At 28.8% G+C, this 19,868-nt stretch overlaps 1 protein-coding gene and 1 long non-coding RNA gene across 2 annotated transcripts in view; both read left to right on the top strand.

Moving 5' to 3' along the window:
* Nucleotides 1–19,868, top strand: part of LOC113375551 — a 344,885-nt gene that overhangs the window by 156,378 nt on the left and 168,639 nt on the right. The window contains exon 3 of the mRNA XM_026615483.1: nt 2,225–2,295. Coding sequence (XP_026471268.1) covers nt 2,225–2,295 — 71 coding nt within the window. The remainder of the gene's footprint in view (nt 1–2,224; nt 2,296–19,868) is intronic.
* Nucleotides 16,637–17,757, top strand: LOC113378815. The gene is made up of 4 exons (XR_003367223.1): nt 16,637–17,070; nt 17,214–17,426; nt 17,519–17,562; nt 17,628–17,757. It is a non-coding gene; the product is annotated as an uncharacterized LOC113378815 (long non-coding RNA).

Raw genomic sequence — 19,868 nt, 5'->3', positions numbered from 1 at the left:
GTAAAAATACATCCACAGCTATTATTCATTATTTCACAATTAATTATTATCTAGAAAAAGTGTGGCGTTACAACTTAACGTTTAGGTCTCGTTGTAACTTCTATCAAGACAAGTAGTAATGGCAAATAATACTTTTGATAATTTCTTTACTTATTTTTAAAAAAATTGTCCTGTTTCTGAGTAATTCTTTTCATAAATCAACTCAAACTATAATTAATACAAATAAAATATTTAATGTCTCTTATAATATAATTTTTTTTTATAAATCAACATAAACTACAGTCAATATCATAGTACAAATAAAATATATGGTGTCTCCTGTAACACGATTTACATTTGCCTACATCTTACAAACTATAAATTTCACTCGATCTTTTTCCCTTGAATCTTCATATAATTCTTGTATGTTACAACTAGCCTCAAGGTCTCGTTTCAACTAACCCCAAGTATAATTTTTGTACATGCTATAAAAATAATAGGCATTTTCCCACTTAAACGTTATTTATTAGTTTTTTTTTGTTCTTAAAGATTTATTTATTTTATTTATATTACTTTATACATACATATTTCTATACATTTTATATAATCAAGTATAACTATCCTAAGATATAAATACATAAACTTATATTTAATACTAACTAATAAAAAAGTAAATTTACTTATAAGTAAAATCTAATCATAAAAAGATAATCACTAAAAACGGTAATAATAATAAAAGGTAAAGATAATCACTAAAAACCATATCTACAATAATAATAACAAAATAATACATATTACTTATATAAATGAAAAATAGTCAAAAGACTAATAACATATGCTGTAGGAATAGTTTAAGAGTAATTTGATCTCTGTCATATTTTATACTTGATTATCTTATTAGGATTTAAGTTAAATAAACAATTAGTATAAAACTTTCACATAACTGTTATAAAATCTCTCACTAATAGTACATTAGTGGAATCATGTAAGAATGTTGTGCTAATATAATGCATATTTATTGGATTTCTTGCTTGACCTATAACAAACCATAATGAGATTTGTTATAGGTCAAGCAAATATTTTGTACTAATTGTAGTTTCTTAATATTATGTTTGTTTGTCATACACCAAATAGGGGAAGCATATATCATTGCGGATCTAATTATTGCTATATAAATTCTTTTTTTATTTTCAATATTGATGGAACTGTTATTTATTAGTAGTTATCAAAGTAAATAATGAAAAATAATTTTTGTTGTTGTTTTCTTATTTTTTACATTCAGATTTGAAATTCCACTATGTATACTAACTGTGCCACTTTATTACGCAGAAAACACATAGCTAGTATACACTATAATTGCATACGTATTATATAAATTATTCTAAACTAATGATTCATATAATTATGAGCAGATACTTGGTAGAATTCATGTCATAAGTTCAAGGAAATAATGCGATAAACTAATTTTTCTTAAAAATTTTACATTGTACATACATCAAAATGGAAAGATGGTGCATCTTGATAAAACGTTACAATGAAAATATGATGCTTTTTATTTTAAATAGGGTAGTGCGGGACACAAAGATCCAAGTTTAATTTAAGTTATTATGCTGTAAACAAGACCCTGTAAACTAAATGAACTATTTACATCAAAAAAGCATAACACGTATGAAACAAATGTACTATTTTCAGTAGAATTTCCAGTTAATTTTTAATTACAGAAATACGTTTATTCACTATTTTTTTTAAATTTGTCATCTGTCTCTTTTTACCCCATAGTCAAGGACATATCCAATGCTTTGTTATTTATTTTAAAGGGATTTTACAAAATAATAGCTACAATACTCAACCAATGCATTTTTTACAAAGATACCAAATATAGAGCTTTTGGCGTGGAATTTTGTCATATTTATTTATAAATTTTTATGGTTTACGCCTTTACCAGAGTGAAGGTTTAGCTGTTCCTTTTTACCCCATCCACGTGTGAGCTTCAACATAAAAACTTTTATTGAATTTAACTTAAAAATAACAATACGACTCATAAAAAATTAAATATCGTATAGTTAAATATTATATTGAGGTATCGTAAACTCAAAAAACAACGAAAGAAAGTACTTTTGTTATGGATTTTTAAACATGGCCTAAACGGCTCTCCTTGTAGCGACGCGATGGCTGATTACACCAATTTTCACCTTTTCTTTCAAATATTGTTGTTACAAAATTCCTAACTTTACTTGTTTTTCAGATATTGCTGGTAAACCTTCTTACCCGCGGGCCTTTAAGCGCCGCTCTACCCTATATAGGCACAAAACATAGGTAAGAAATAATAATTATTTCCTAAATGTACTTATTCGTTTTATGTAATAATAAATAATAGCAATAAACATTTTCATTTTATGAAACATTAATTTCTCATATTATACTCTTTCAGAGACAGTGCAATCATATTTTCATTTACAAAGAGCTTATTTATTTAGAAAGTAATTTTATGCAACAACTCCCAGGAATTGTCAAAGAAACGCGAACGTATAATATATAATACTCGATCCGCAAAGTTTGCGAGGGAAACGCAGAATTAACGTGTCTTTTTTCCTTTACTCCGTAAATATGCCTCGTTTAATGGGTTTGACCTACTTCGAGCTTTTTAACTAGGTCACAGGGAGCAGTTTCCGTCGTCGTGCAGCGTTCGTAGAGAACGGAATTGAATTTTCACATCGTGCATTCTATCCCAGAAAACTCTTATGCTCTTTATATTATACAATATTAATATTGTATATACTATATAATTGTAATTGTATATATTGTATATTATAAAGAGCATAAGCGTTTTCGGGATAGAATGCAAGATATGTAAATTCAATTTTAGAAGTGAGAAATATAAGTTTGACTCAAATCCGCCGCTCTCTTTAAAGGGTAGCAACAATTCTGTGTATAAGCTCAATGCCATGAAGATTGCCGCCTTTATGCTCAATACAATAAAATGATATGTCTGAACAAGCATCTTGAACGATATTAAAATATACTTTTGTCCCGATTGGACATTTATACCGCCCTACATAATATTAAACAAAATAAACAACTGTGCAGTCATATAGAATTAATCTATTTTGGTTTACGTTTTTATTATCGACTAATTTTAAATTTTATATATCTTATTTTGTTTCAAATTTATCAATCTTTGATGATTCTTGTAATTGCTAAATTGTTCAAATAGTTATCTTGATATCTAGTAAAAAAGTCACACTTGGGGTTAGTTTAAACAAAACCTTGGGACTAGTTGTATATGTACATACAAAAATTATATACAGATTCTAGTGAAAAAGATTGGGAGGAATGTATAGTTTGTAAAATGTGAGCAAATGTATATTATGTTACAGGAGACAATAAATCTTTTATTTTTATTATGATAATAATTGTAATTTACGTTGACTCATAATAAAAATTTATATTATAAGAGGCGTTATATATTTTATTTGTATTAATTATAGTTTGCGTTCATTTATGAAAACAATTACTCTAAAATAGGTCAATTTTCTTAAAAATAAGTAAAGAATAAATTATCAGAGGTATTATTGCCGCTTTTTTTGAGTTACTCGCTTGACTTGGTAGACGTTACAACAAGCCCCAGGAGTAAATTGTAACACCGCTCTTTTTCAAGGAAATGGTTAATTGTGAAATAATAAACAAGTTGTGGAATTATTTTACTTGATTCGGTAGAGGAATAGTTATAGCAACTATCTGTCTTTATTTCGTGAATATCATCAGTGGTTCTTAAGATATATTAATTTAAAAATAACTGTTACAATTAGCCCCTAGCTCCCCTACGTATTGATTGCCACTGAATATGTGATGAAGTATTATAAAGTTTTTATCATGACTATCAATATCGAAATTGATTAAATATTACGAATTTAATTAAAGTTAAATTTAAATTCAAATGGCTTATATAGCGTATATTAAATATTATTGAAATAAAATTAAGCTTTTAATTGTGTCAAAAGTTTTTATATTTTTCAAAATATCATAAATTTATCGATAAATCAGCTTTTATATCCACCGAGATTACCCATTTTGATATTGTACAAGGGGTTTTAATTATTTTTATTAAAAACGTGCGTTATTCGAAATGATTTTGTTACTGATCTTTTAAGTTGTGCATGTTGATTATATGACCTTGAATTATATGCTATTTTTGGCAATTACAGACCTTATAGTTCCATGTCAGTTAATATGCTCTATTTAATGTTATATAATAATAACATGTAATATATTATTTATAATTTTTTAGAGTTTTTATTTTGTTTATAAAAAAGAGCAGATATTGTTAACAATATATATGATTGTAAATTAGTAGATACACCTAGCCAAGAATCTAGGAGTGTAATATATAAAAAATATGAAGCAAAATAACATAATAGTCAACAACAAAAAATATTATAAAAATAACTAGAAGAGTTCGATAGAAATTTACCTTTTTCTCGTGGGCTGACTTTCGATTCTGTTGACCACAGTCTTATATTTTAGTAGTTTATTGTTGACCGAAACTTTTGAATTCCTTTCTAGAAGCCAGTCATATTTACTGAGAATTTAATATATTTGCTGCTATTTTGCGAAATGTGTGTTTTCCAATTAGGTTTTCCTAATGGAAAACCTAAATGAATAACGAGATATTTTACAGACTCCTTGGACGGAATAACGATACATATTATTATTAAACTCAACTGCAGGACAAGTTTATTTGCGCAGCGTGAAGGTCACATGATATGATTTTGTGCTATTTATTTCTATTCGTCACAATAAAAACCATTCGTCAGTTTTGGAATAGAAGACAACAAACTAAGCGGCCTGTAAGATGATAAAAGATTTTTGTTGTTTTCTAAGACTGTGGAAAAACTTTCTATGTTATTATAAATGTTGGTGCTCTATCGAAAATTTTTCTAGAAGCTAGTATGTCAGCTTCAAATTCCATGTATTTTCTCTTCTTGTTTTTGTGATCTAATAATATTTGGGCGAAAAACATAAGGTCGAGCAAGAAGAAAAATACATAAAATTGAATCTGGACTTGTTTTATAATATTGCAATATCTTGAACTATGTTGCGGATAAATAGATGTACCTGTCCTGATACCTCAGCAGTAATTGAGTCGAAAATGAATAATTCAATTCTATTAAAACGAACTGCGATATATGATAATGGTTTACTGTAAATCCCGAAAGATGCTGCACGCCAGTGCACAAACATAATCGAAGATTATTTCACAGTTAAAGCGTTTGCTGTGATTGTTTGTATAAATTCCCACGTTTATGCAACACGCAATATTGTATACATAGTTATTTAAAAGCCACCGGAACAATGAGCTTACATCATTATGTACTAGGTCACACTACATGTCGACGAGATGGAAGATCTCATTACTAAAAGCATTCTTTGTGTGCCCTTTTCTTCCGCTGTAATTGCTCTCAATAAAACACTTCAATGCGTACATTCTCCTGCGGCAGAAGCGATCAAGTTCAACTCCAAAACCTCTTTTACTACTTATTTTGTATTTGCTATTTGCAAAATTGTTTCACCAAAAATAGTACAAATCATTTACCCAACATCTTCAATGTCTCCAATGTTATTATTAATATTTTTAACTTCCCGCAGGTTAAGTTATAATAATCGCAGAAAAATCTAAAATGAAAATTTTTATATATCTTTACGTTTCAAAGGTTTCTGAACATTTTGGCATACCTTAGAAAAAATGATTATGACGTATGTGTGTGTGTATGTATGTGCGGATACAATAGTTTGTCGATGATTTCGAGAACACTGATCAACCGATTTGAATAATTCAGATAACATTCGATTCCTACTGATAAGGAGAGGTGCTAATTAGTTTTTGGCCGAGGCAGATCCAGCCGTTTCAAAGAAACGGAGCAAAAAGAGTTAAAAATGGTATTTCAGTTTTTGAGAGAACGGAGCGTCCGATTTCAATAATTCGTTTATTTGTATTGATAAAATGAAGAATTGATTAAATTTTTGGAACGGCATGCCTAGCGGTTTCGAAGATCGAGTAAAAAAAGTGAAAAAAAAATGCCATTTGGGGTCAAAAATTGATCATTATACATATGCACATTAAAATCATCAGATATTTTATAGAGATTTTATTTTTAAGTATAAATTTTGTTTACATTTCTATGGTTCCGTACCAATGTTTATCCGTTACACTGCGACGCAGCGCTTACGCGCTTCTATATTTCGTCTCTAAAACAACCACAGCACACGCAAAATTATAAAAGAAAATCAAATTTTTCAAAAACATTTTCAAAAGTTTCATTTTTTTTAAGTTTTCAAAAAATTGTAAGACTCTTTTAAAAAAAAAAAAAAATTTGATACGAAAAGTTCCAGCAATTTTTTAGGCACGATGCCATGCACCACTAGTTTGTTTTTTAATAGGATTTGACAGCAATTTTTTTTTACTTGATGTTTTTTTATTCACAATTAGAACTAAGAGTTCTATTAATCTGTTGTGATGATACTTTTACTAGATGGCTTTTTAGATGGCAACCCTATGCTTTACCTATCGATTTGGTGTTTTTTATTAATAAAAGCAAACAAAATGTTTTTTTTTATGAAATTTTTTATGGAAACGTATTTTGATCTTTATTATCAAGTGATAATGAATATCATTACTATTACCCCTATATAGATATTTACATTATTATTCACATTTCTATTCTATTACGATTGAATAGCATTGTATTCATACATCAATGTTGAGTTTTGTTTGTGTATTTTTGAAAACTTTGTATCTTTCATGTATGTTATTAATGTCGTAAGATATCCACAGACCTTGTGTGCAGGAAAGCGTTGTAATCTCGTCTTTGGCTTTGATCATGTTTTGTTTTCAATATACTATGAGTTTTATCTGATTTTCTTGATTTTCTTGTACAAAGTGCCCACAAAGCTTGGAGAGAATATATAATGCATATATACACATCTATATATATATATATATATATATGCATATATATATATATATATATATATATATATATATATATGTTAAATGTTAAATATGAACAATACAACACTCAGATTTTTAACACACACTTTATTTGGTAATTACAGACGTTTCGAGACCACGGCGTGCCTTATCTTCAGTGTAATTTCAAAAACAGTTACTTATATACTACACATTCTTTAATATATTTTACAAAGTCGATAATCACAAAATTCTATAATATATATATATATATATGTATGTATTAGTAATTAATATGGATGTTTTCGAATTTACTTGCTCTCAGGGTTTCAAATGCTTCCAAATTGATAAAAAAAATTATCTGAATATTTTAGCTCTCGCTCTAACCAAAATTTGTTGGTTCTTCTTTCCAAATAAATACTTATTTTATAAAATTATCTAATTTTTTTTGTCATTTTTTTATTTGTGATCGAAATAAGCAAATACAATGTTATTCTCAAAATTGTAATTCACTTGTCGCTAAGTTATAAAATTCTAAAAAAACAAATCTTATTTTACCCATGTTATTTTCATAAGAAACTTTGGTTGGTCCATATCTTTAAGTTAATATTAAGAGCTAAGACTTTCAAAAAAAAAATTTCTTATAAAATTGGAATCATTTGAGCCCCGGGGGCAAAGAAATTCGAAAATATCCATTTAAGGACCGTACGTAAAAATAGTTTAAAAAAATTCTTTGGTAATTTATATTCCATTTGCATGTATTTCTTTCTTCGTGAAACCCATAACTAATGCACGAACAATAAAATTATACATTTATTTAAAAATATTTAATAAACTAGATAATAAATACAAGCGTGTTCAATCATAAAAGTTTGCATCAACTTTTATAATTGATATGTAGCTATGGAAATAAAAATTGAAATTAAGTGACAAAATGACAAAATTTAACGCCGGAAGATATTGTTTTCGATTTAGTTTTTAAAATTGTCGAATAATATACAAGTAGTTTCTAAATATTATTAAATTATTAGTTTTGTTGAATAGAAATTGTAATTAATCAGTTTGATATCAGAATGCAATAATATATTCTATAAATTAATTAAAAAAGTTTTTAATTCTAAAGATATATTAACATAACAATAAACATCCGCTGATTTACTTACTCGTATTTTTAGTATTATGTCTACTACTCTAAAACCTATCTTATACTCTAGAACTGAAACGATTTACCAGATTACTTTTATAGGATTAAAAATGTCAGAACTTGATTTATACCTTACGACTTATTGAGATCAGTCAGATTACTTATAAACACTTACACATATGGAATAGGAAATTAACATATATGTGGCCCCACTTACCGGCTTAGTTGCGGCCATATGGATCTAATTACGGAAAACATCTTATTATTAGTAGATTTTTCAAATAATCAAAGAAATATGTTAGCGTAGCTATATACAATAAATATATGGTCGATAAGGAAATGTTCCCATTAATTAGGAATGTTATATTAATACATATTATACTTAATTATTCTGCTTAATTAACAAAGTAATTTTGTTTTATAAATCATTGGTATTTGTAGTCCGAATTTGGGAGCGCTATTCAATAATGTTATGCGAATTTATAATGTTATGAATTCTGCACAAATAATTCTATAGAATTATGATTTGAATTTTATTAAATATATATAATAAAATAATAACTTAAGTTATTTGCTTTTGTGGTCGCAAAATGTTTTGATAACAAGTAGGAATATTTTAAACAGCAATCAGTTTAGTAACTAGTGAAAATATTTTAAACAACAATTCTATAAGCTATTGTAATGACTATTTTTACTAATGAATATTAGAAGGCATCCCACTCGTTTTTCAATTCTATTTTTGCTGCATCTTTAAGAAAGGCATCCTAATAGTTATTTGCTCTGTTGGGATGATATTTTAACTTGTTGAAACAGCTAATTTTATTTGGGAACGTATTGTAACATATTCATATTTAAAAATGAAAAATGATATCAGAACTGCTTGATATCAATTTGCACTCAACGCAAGTTTTGAACTCTGAACTTTGTAGATGCACGTGGTGGCTCTACCACTTGCTCAACGTTCTTCCCAAATATCAAATAAGAATAAAACATTTTAAAATTAAGGAAACTAGGAGATTGCTGTAAATGTTTTTTAATTGATATATCTTGAGATCCACTGACTATATTTCTACGAAAAAAGATGGTTAGTTGCTGCTATTATTCCTCTTCCAAATCGTGTGAAAATAATACAAGTATTTCACAGTTATTCAGTGCAGAAAATGTGCGGTGTCTTTTAAAAAATTCAATAATATAAGAAAGTCAATTTTTAAGAAAATTGACTTGTTTATACGTAATCCTTTTCATATATAAACGCAAATTATAATTGATACAAATAAAACATATAATGCCTCCTTTAATATACATTTCTATCATAAATCATTGTAAATTATAATTAATATCACAATACAAATGAAAGATATAGTATCACCTGTAACACGATTTACATGCATTTTTATCTTACAAACAATATATTCCATTCTATCTTCTTCACTTTAATCTGTATATAACTCTTTTATGTTATAACTAGGCCCAAGGTTCTGTTTCAACTTACCCCATGTGTGATTTTTCTAAATTAATCAAGTAACTATTTATACAATTTAGCAATCACAAAAATTGTTACACATTATCAAATATTGAAAAATAATATATTTAAAATTTGAAGTTAGTCGATAATAATAATGCAAACCAAAATTTTATGATAGATCATTTTTATATTACATGTCAAAAATAACGTACCTGCACAATTCTGTATACTGCGTCAGCCTACGGGGCAGTAGCTATGACATGTCTAATCGAGACAAGAACTATATATATTATAATATCGTGATCAAGATCCTATTAAAAAAAACGCCTGTTACTACCTACCCTGTTACATAAAGCCTAGCTCCCCTATAGAAAAAATATTCTAAATGTTAATTATTGTCAAGAAGTTATATTGATTAATTATTAATTTTGTAATAGTTTGGTGAGCTTAAAAATCAACCTAATACAAATCAACTGAATGTATCATTTTAAGAATCTACTATTGGTTTTACAAGAGGCATCGGACAACCATATGTGCGTACTGTTTAACATCGATTTATTTTTAGTATGCGATGTTGTTAATCGCTATCGGTCGCGTGCCTCCGAAACATGGTGGCAAAAGGTGAAAATATGTATTTCGGAAACGCGTTGACGTTACTCGAACGTGCGAGTTTTCGCGTGCACGTGGTGCGTGCGCCACGCAGCTCTTACGCAGTATGGGGGTAGCAATTCGACCAAACACCGATGTCGACATAAAAAATATTTCTTTTATTAATCGATACCTACAAAATATTGTTATATAAAATGTTATAGCATCGTTTTTTTTTTAATTTTATTTATCATCTTTATTAAATATCTTCTGTAACAGGGCTTAAAGACCAGAGGGTAACAAGGTTTATCACAATTATCTCAAAAACAAAGTTTTTTTTAATCATAGTAAAGTAATTTTAACCAATATTATTTTAAATTAGAGAGCAAAAGATGTGTAACCAGCCAGAACTTAATTCGACGTCGGGAGATAAACAGCTATGTACTATGTATTAATATTTCTGCTATTCATAAAGAAACGACTTGGCCGATCGTCGCACAAAAGTGACAAACAATAGTCCTCATCGAGGTGCATCGAATGGTCCAGCCGTTTTTAGGAAAACGCCGATTTACGGCAAAAATCTGTTCACACACAAGAACACACATATTTTTTTCCAAATTTTGTCTTATTAGATTCAGAATGGCTTGAAGGGTCGAGAAAACATAAAATTAGCGAATCGGATTTTTTGATGAAAACATAAACTTCTCCTTCGGAAAGTTAATAAAATAAATAAATAAATAAATCAGCAAATTAAATTAATAACCGTAATTTTACACAAAAACTTATAGTTATTCCAACTCTGCTGCTAAATACTCTGAATACTTCTGAATAAGTTTGTATAAGAGTGATCTTTGTAAAGAACATGTCCTTAAAATTTGTATTTTGCATTGCTTAAATAAGGTAGTTATTAATTCGCAATATTCCTTTAAAATGAAATATGAAACAATAAATATGTTGCTCCTTGGTTGTCCTTTTTAACCTCATATATAGAGTAGAGCGGGGCTTATAGGTCCGCGGGTGAAAAGATCCTCACCCAACATCATATCTTTAAAACAAGTAAAGTTACGAATTTTTTAACAACAATATTTGAAAGTAGAGAGGAAAATATGTATATCCAGTCATCACCTTGATTCTTACGACGTTGCTATTGGAAGATAAACGGCAATATTTGAAAATCCGTAACTAAAGTATTTTCTTTCGTTGTTAGTTTTTTGTTTGTGAGCGCTGTTGTTTAGTTTACGAGACTTTAATATAATTTTTAAGTATACGCCATTCATTTGTTTTATAAAATGTACTATTAATTTTGAGATAGATTCAATAGTTTTTTTTTCAAATATAACCTCTATTAAAGCTTACACGTGAGTGGGGTAAAAAGGATCAACTGCACCTTCACTCTGACAAAGGTATAAACAATAAAAAATAGTAAATAAAAAGTAAACAAAGTAAAAAAAGCAATTTTACAAGTGATAAATTATATAAATAATTATTCCAACTCTGTTAATAAATATTGCTGACGGAATACCAGATCAAGGTTATATACACAGTATTATCTCTGTAAAAATGCATTCATAAAATTTATATTTTGCATTGGTTGAAGAATGTAGTTATTACTTCGTAAAATCTCATTAAAATTAAAACTAAGACACTGGATGTGCTTGCCCCTGGCCGCCTCAATGTACCCAGCAAAAATAAACACTTTTCTACAATGATAAATTAGCTGTTTTACTGAAAATAGTAATAGATCGTTGCTTGTTTGATATGTGTTATTTGTTGTGATATAATTGGTTTGGTGTTTAATAATATAATTTGCCAAAGTCAAATCCGGCCTTTGTTCCCTACTTTATGCCTACATAACAGAATAATATGATTAAATAAAATAATTGTTTGAATTTATTGAGAAACTTAAAAATATTTCATGCGAATACAAAACATTTATATTTATTGCATATGTAAATTATATGTTTCTTGTGGCCAAAACAATTAATTTTTAATATGTGTATAATTTTATTATAATGTCGATGTTTCGCTCTGTAATTCGTCCGTTGTGCTATCCCTAGCCGAACGGGCGAGGCGCGCGCATTTGCGTGCTCTATCGACTGACCCGCTGACCCCGTTACGACGATGCGGGGGAGGTCAACTCCGACTCACCATTTAACCGGAATGAGAACTAAAACTCCAACTAGTGCTGGCCGACATACCAGAATCACACCCAGGCATAATATAACTGCTCGCCTACGTGACGCATTTTTTCCGTACGAGATAAGAATTATTCTATTATCAACTTGATTACTACACAATATTAAAATAAATATTGGTTTTAATTACATATTTTATTCTTTGAAACTACTTGATTTACTTTTGATTCTGTTATTGTATTTTATTCGTAACTTTCTGGTATGATTTACTTGTGTATATTTTGGATTGAAAATAGAAATCAAGATTTTGAAAGAACGGAGCATCCGATTTGAATGATCTAAAAACATTCAATTCGTAATGATCGGAAGAAGTGGTTATTAGTTTTTGGCAAAAGCAGGTCCTGCCGTTTCGGAGATACCAAGCTAAATGTGCAGAAATGGTAGTTTTTGAGAGAACTAACCATCCGATTCGAATGATTCAAAAAGCTTTCTGTTTGTGCTGATGAAGCAATTGCTTTTGGATTTTTTTATTTCTTTTTCAAATTTTTTTTTTTGTATATCGAAAATGATTCAGATTTTAATTTTAATTCTTGATAAACTTCTAAAGCTTACTTATATACTTTAAAAAAATAATTTGAACTTTAACAATTCACTTTGCAATTCAGTTTATATAATTCTTATAAATATTAGACAATGTTACAGTATTTATAATAATCTATTTGTAAACATTTAATATTCCTCGAACTTTTCGTTACGGTACGGTTCCAGCAATTTGTCATCAGGCACGATGCCAAGGACTTGTTTCAGAGGTCCCGGGTTCGATACCCACTTCGAGCAGCCTGTTGTCAGGCAACATTGACAACGATTTTCACTTGGAAATATAGATAGCAATATGTTTCCAAGTGAAAATAGCCCTTACCCGGCATTGTTGCACCATACTCGCCCTATTACAGAGATTGTAATAAAAAAAATATCATACAGAGATGTGACAACTGTTTGGGTTGCCATCTGAAATAAAACAAACGTAGTTTGTAAGATATTAATCACAACAGCTCATAGAACCCATAAGTTCTGATCGATGTTTAAATAAAATTATAAAAAAAGGCACGATGCCATACACCTCTAGTTTAAATTTGCATCAAAAACATTATTATTTGATATTTAATACTTTTCAATAAAATTGCGTCCTGCGAACTTTTAGTAAAACTTATTAAGAACATTAAGCACATCGATTTAAAAGATTCATATGAATTTATATAAAAAACTAGTGGGCATAGTGTCTTAAGGCAAATTGCTGGAACTTCCGGTATCGTAATTTAAAATTTGTTAAAGCTCAGAAAAGAAAAAGTAGATTTTTTTGAGAATTCTGATTTTTATTAACATTTTGAAACTTTTGAAAATTAAAAATTTTTTTGAAAATACTGATATTTTTTGAAATTTTACAACTTGAAAATTTTTTGAAAACTTTGAACGACTTTTTGAAAAGTTTTTTTAAATATTTTTCATTTAATTGAATTTAAATTTTGAAATCTCTTGAAAGTTTTTGCTTTCATTCAGATCGATTGATTTATACTGTCGAAAATGATATGATTTTTGACCACCAAAGGACCGTCATTTTTTTCAACTTTTTTCCTGGATTTCTAAAAGCGCTGGAACTTTCTTTGCAAAAAAAAAGCACTTATTGTCTGCATACATAATTTTTCATAATGTGAAGATAACCTACCCTATTAGCAAGTCTGCTGACAGAAATTTTAGATCAAATTTTATACATATATTTTTAATGAATTTGAATGTATAACAATTTCGAAACAGTGAATGAAACCATCACGTCATACACAGTTTTATACAACTTGTTAAATGCCGGTGTTGAAATTATGTTTTCATAAGCGTGAAAACTTTAGTGCCTTGAATCATCTTTTAACACAAATGAAAAAACGCACTGGCAATCAACGACTTTCTCATTGTGTCATATCTTCACAAGTGAGTCTTTACTTGTCGACAGCTAAGATCATTCACGCAATGTTCATAACAATAATATTTGAATTGAGACACAGTATTATTGAAGTGTAATTAAAAAAAATTCAATAATTGCAATGATGAGCTTATATGTAAGAGTAACACTGCTTCAAATATTTATATCACTATGGTTGTTTATAGTTTGTCAAGGTGGGGCACAAAGATCCATTTTGACTTTGTGCAATTATAATATGAAAACCAAACCAGTTACATCACAACAAGTACCACATATAAAACAAGCAACTGAATATGCTCAGTAAAACACCCAGCTAATTTACCATTCCAGAAATGTATTTGTGCTGTTTTTCAAAAATTTGTCACCGGGTTCTTTTTACCTCACAGGCGGGATAAAATGGGACATCCAGGGAGCAAACAGGTCATATGTCTTATTTAGAATTTTAAAAGAATTTTATGAAATAATAGCTATATTATTCAACCAATGCAAAATATAAATTTTATTTTATTTTATTGGTATATTTTTTAGAGATATAGCAATATACCCGAGTAGAAATTTGTTACGGCAAGCCCTAACTCAGGTCCGGCCCCTATAGGCCCCTATAGGGCTGTACTCCGGCGTCCGTATTACGGAATTTAGTGCATGGCCCTCATAGGGGCCATATATGGGCGGCCCTAATATGGTAATTTGAATAGGGTCCATAAAAGGCATGCCTGAATTCAGCCCTAACACGGATTGCCCTATAATAATTGAAACGGGCCATATTCGGATGCCCTGTTGTACCCCTAATACGTATTGCCCATGATATGATGATACGGTCCGTATTGGAAATTCATTACTAGAGCCCTAATACGGCTTACCCACAGATTATTTAGACAAGCCCTATCTGCATTCTTTATTTGAATCCTACTAGGATTCAATATCAATAGAATCAAAATAGTTTGATTTATTAATATTTTGTAAAAAAAAAGGATTATAATGTGTATTATTGATCAATGATTGTCGTTATAGTCTAAAATAAATATAGAAATAAATTACATAATTAATAATAAAGAAATAATAAATAATAAACAATAAATGAATTATAAAAAATAACTATTAATAAATAATAACAATATGTAATCGGTAACAATATATTTTTTCGTTCTTTCCATAATCTGCATGGTATTCATTATTATCAATATATTATAAATATAATATACGAATTTACGAAAGCTTTATACAACTTTGAACAAAAAATCCAATGGTAATACAAAACCAAAAAGTGTTTTTTTTTTAATAAAATTAATAAAATCATGAAAGATAGGAAATTACATAAAATTTATTAACAATAAAAATAATTATTGAATCGATTATATAACAAGATATTAAAATTATAGCGAATACAATAAAATAATTTTTTAATAAAAATAATACTTTTTGTGATTAGAAGTTATTGGGTATATTACTATTTTTCGATTTTGTCATGTGAGACATATAATATATAAATATATATATATAAATTTTTATGGGTCGTCGAATAAAAAAATTAATGTACTATAAGTTATGATCAATTTATTAATAATAGTAGTAGTTTCCTCACTGAAATTATATATACATATATATATATATATATATATATATATAATCATATCGAATGTAATAAGTAGAAATAATAAGATCAATTCTGCGTACGTGAACTGTTTGCATAAGATATAGGACCTTCTTAGAAAATTCGTCCAGCACACATATATCGTATTTATTAATTTTAGAGTCTAGACTATACATGAATATTAACTCATATCGAGTATCGAAAGTGTAACAATCAGAAACAGGATCGATGACCTTTTTCTTATGCGTACTTGGTCTATCTAAAGCATAGGACCTTGACATAGGACAAGTAGAAAAACTGAAATAAATTTACATAATTTTACTTCAATAATAAATATCAAAAGTTTTACATTTCATTTTAACATATTCTAAATACTGCTAAACATTAACATCGAATGAAATAGAGTGGGCAAGAGTAAGAAAGATCGGCGCTATGTCACACGTTAACTTTATAGATGCCGGCGTACAGCAGATTGTGAACAATATACATTTATGATTGCTCATATAATACGAATAGGCAACAAACATTTTGTCAAATATTATTTCGAACAATTTTTTTATGTGGACAGAAATACTGATATTAGTTCAAATAGATCTAATATTGAAGTTCTACGTAAAAAAATTAATAGTACATTAATTTTTTTATTCGACGACCCATAAAAATTTATATATATATATATATATATATATATATATATATAAGTATATATTGAATGCAGAGAAAGAGATCATCATCGTGCCGTTGCATATGATATTATATAAACCATTGATTGATAATATGGAATACGATCGAGGCACCAATACATGTATGTAAGAACTTCATCTTCTATCAAAGAGGACCATTGTTAGTTTTTTAGTTCATTACTGAATGCCAAGCTAAGCGGTCGTTATGTGTTTAATCGGAAGTGCGAAAATTACGAAATATTATTACGATATATTTTTATTTGTTTTAAAAGAACGTCGTGTAATTATCGTTTAATAATCAGTGGAAAAGTAGTGCATTGTGTTGTTTTATTTCTCAATGATACAAGTGAAAATAGAGTATCGATGTAGTGCCGGTGGATTGGTTGATATATAATGAAGGATAAGATAAATTCGAATGCCCATTTTTAAATAATTATGAGCTATCGGGAGAAAATTTACTTCTTCTTCAAGATTTGGTGAAGCGTCGGGCGGCACCAGCATCGGATAATTGGAGTCTTCATGAGGTGGATGTACGAGATTACGCGAGTAAGTATTATTGATCAACTACGTATTGTGTATTTTGTTATATACACACAAACACACACACACACACACACACACACATATATATATATATATATATATATATATATATATAAACATATCTTTGATTTGAGTTGTAATTTCAGATACATATTAAATTGCCTTGGAAAAGTTAAAAATATTGCAACAAAAGGAATATGCGTTTTCTACGGACAATGAAGAAACCATAAACAGAAGGCAAGATGTTCTGAAAAAACAATACCGCTTGAATAAAGGGCGTTTTGTAAATCAGAATAACGTCGATCAGCAGTTGTCGGAATGTAACATAAATTTAGGCAATAAGTCGCGCAATGCTTCAAGTAAGTGTATTCTTGTTAACAATTTATCGTGTATTTTTCTTTTTATTATTATCGAATAATTTAATTTTAATTTTTAGTTTTTATTTTTTTAGTGTTTAATGTCTTAAAGACAGTGAACTTGTGAAGTGTTTATATGGTAGGTATTATTCACACAGTACACATAGATGATTTTATTATTTATGGCTATACATTTTGTTACAGGTATAATGACAACTGAATCAATTAAAAATCCGCAGTTGAGCCCTATTAAAGAGCAAGCATTTAACCAAGCCCTCGGGAAGGTTATAAATTATTCCCGTGATTGGGAGAATGGGAGAGATCATAGGCGGACCAATAAAACCTAATTAACATTTGTTATTTATTGTTATTATATATTAAAAAATTGTTATCAAAAGAATTAATAAAAAAAATTTAGCATATGCATTTTTTTATGGGCCATGCCAATTTTATTTTCAGGGCCACGTCAAATATATTTTTCAGGGCCATATCAAATATATTTTTCAGGACCATATCACATATTATTTTCAGGGCCGCATCAAATATATTTTTCAGGGCCATATCAAATATATTTTTCAGGACCATATCACATATTATTTTCAGGGCCGCATCAAATATATTTTTCAGGGCCATATCAAATATATTTTTCAGGGCCATATCACATATTATTTTCAGGGCCATATGCTTATTTTAAGTTAAGGGCCAAGTTCGATATTTTTATAGGGGCCATTTCATATTTTCGATTAGGGCCCGGAACAGTTTGCCCAACACAGACCTTATCCGGCAAGGCGTTACATATCGCATAGGGGCCAAGTACGGTTGCCGCACTGGGACCCTACTTAATTTAGGGCAGCCCTGATCCGCGCCATACTTCAATTTCCAGTCGGGTACATATATAATCTTGATTTGGTTTTTCGCAAATATTCATCAGCAGAGTTGAAATAAATATTCATTTAATTTATCTCTTATAAAATTGCATTTTTTAATTTAATTTATTTTTTATTCACTGTTTTTTGTTTTCACCTTTGCCAGGGTAAAGATTTAGTTGGTCCTTTTTATAAAGGTTATATAAAAAAAGCTATTGGATCTAACTTAAAATAACAATACATCTTATAAAGCAATTATATACTTTAAATACACTTAAATACTTTAAATAAGAACCTTCAAGCAGATATATTAAAAAAAATGTTAAACATCGATGATCAGACTGTCAAAAATATTGACTAAAGTAGATCAGCAATTCAGTAGTAGTAGTTTAACAATTACTATTACATATTACTTTAACCTGATAATATCAACAATCGTTTGTGTACAGTAAATAAAGTGCTGCATAGTAGAACAGAACATATACATTGCCCTACAAAAATTAAAATAGAACAAAACTTTTCATAGTCATACAACAATTTACTAATTAGTTTTAGTAAACATGAGCATAAGCCATTTCCATCAAATCTTATCTGAGGTCGTGAAGAGTTTACGATTTCATTTAGTTACAGTATGTGCGGCGCTTATTATTAAAATGTTTGCATTTAGTATTTCAACCTACGTGCAACAACTTTGTACTTGAATGTTAATATATTTTCTATTTCGAAGAGAATTGCGCAACCTCTATCTGAGATAATTTATCGGTCGTTTATCATCGCTAGATCGATAATGTTATTGCTGCAATTATAGCGTTGAACGTTTTACATTGTCAGCTGACTTAATATAAACTCAATCATGCAAATCGGCAAACTTTGAAATTCACATCCTACAATTAGTGGATGAGTTCGATCTATGTCTTAATCAACTTTAATATTATCTTTTTTTAAGTTTTTTTTGTTAAGTTGTTCAATAGGAAATTGTAACCCTGAACAGAGAGACTGCCCCTCGAAAGCTTCAAATTCGATTTTCTACTTTTGATAATGAATTTCGTCTAATTTTCATAATTCTAACTCTATTTAAAAATGCTGGGTAGCTGCTCTATTTAAAAAAAGTAGAGTAAGATTGCCAAAGTCGTACTCCCTAAGGAAAGATTGTTGTATCGTAAAGGAAAATCTTCAGTCTTTATTGATTCTTTATTTAGTTGCCTTATGAATAATAATTACTAATTTTTATAATAACTAGTGGGGCGCATGGCATCGTGCCTTAAGGCAAATTGCTGCAACTTCCCGTACCTAAAATTGTTTTTTTTTTAAAGATTTTTGAAAAAAAAATACTCTGAAAAAATTAGATTTTTAAGAAACTATAAATTTTTGACAAAAATTTAATTTTTTGAAAAAAAAGACTTACTGAAAAAAAATTTATTTTGAAATATTTTGGAAATTCTGAGCTTTTTTTCCAAGCAATTGCACTGCTTTAACTGCATAGAGACAAAGCGCGTAAGCGCCGCGTCGCCGTCTGACGGATAAAAATTGGCACGGAACCCATAGGAATGTAAACAAAATTTATACTAATTGTTAAAAT

The sequence above is a fragment of the Ctenocephalides felis genome, unplaced genomic scaffold (assembly GCF_003426905.1).
Source record: "Ctenocephalides felis isolate EL2017-DRISC unplaced genomic scaffold, ASM342690v1 CF-g0.4_SCAFFOLD_01886, whole genome shotgun sequence".
Classification (NCBI taxonomy): Eukaryota; Metazoa; Arthropoda; class Insecta; order Siphonaptera; family Pulicidae; genus Ctenocephalides; species Ctenocephalides felis.
The sequence above is the reverse complement of the archived record's forward strand: the minus strand, read 5'-3'. Positions and strand labels throughout refer to the sequence as shown.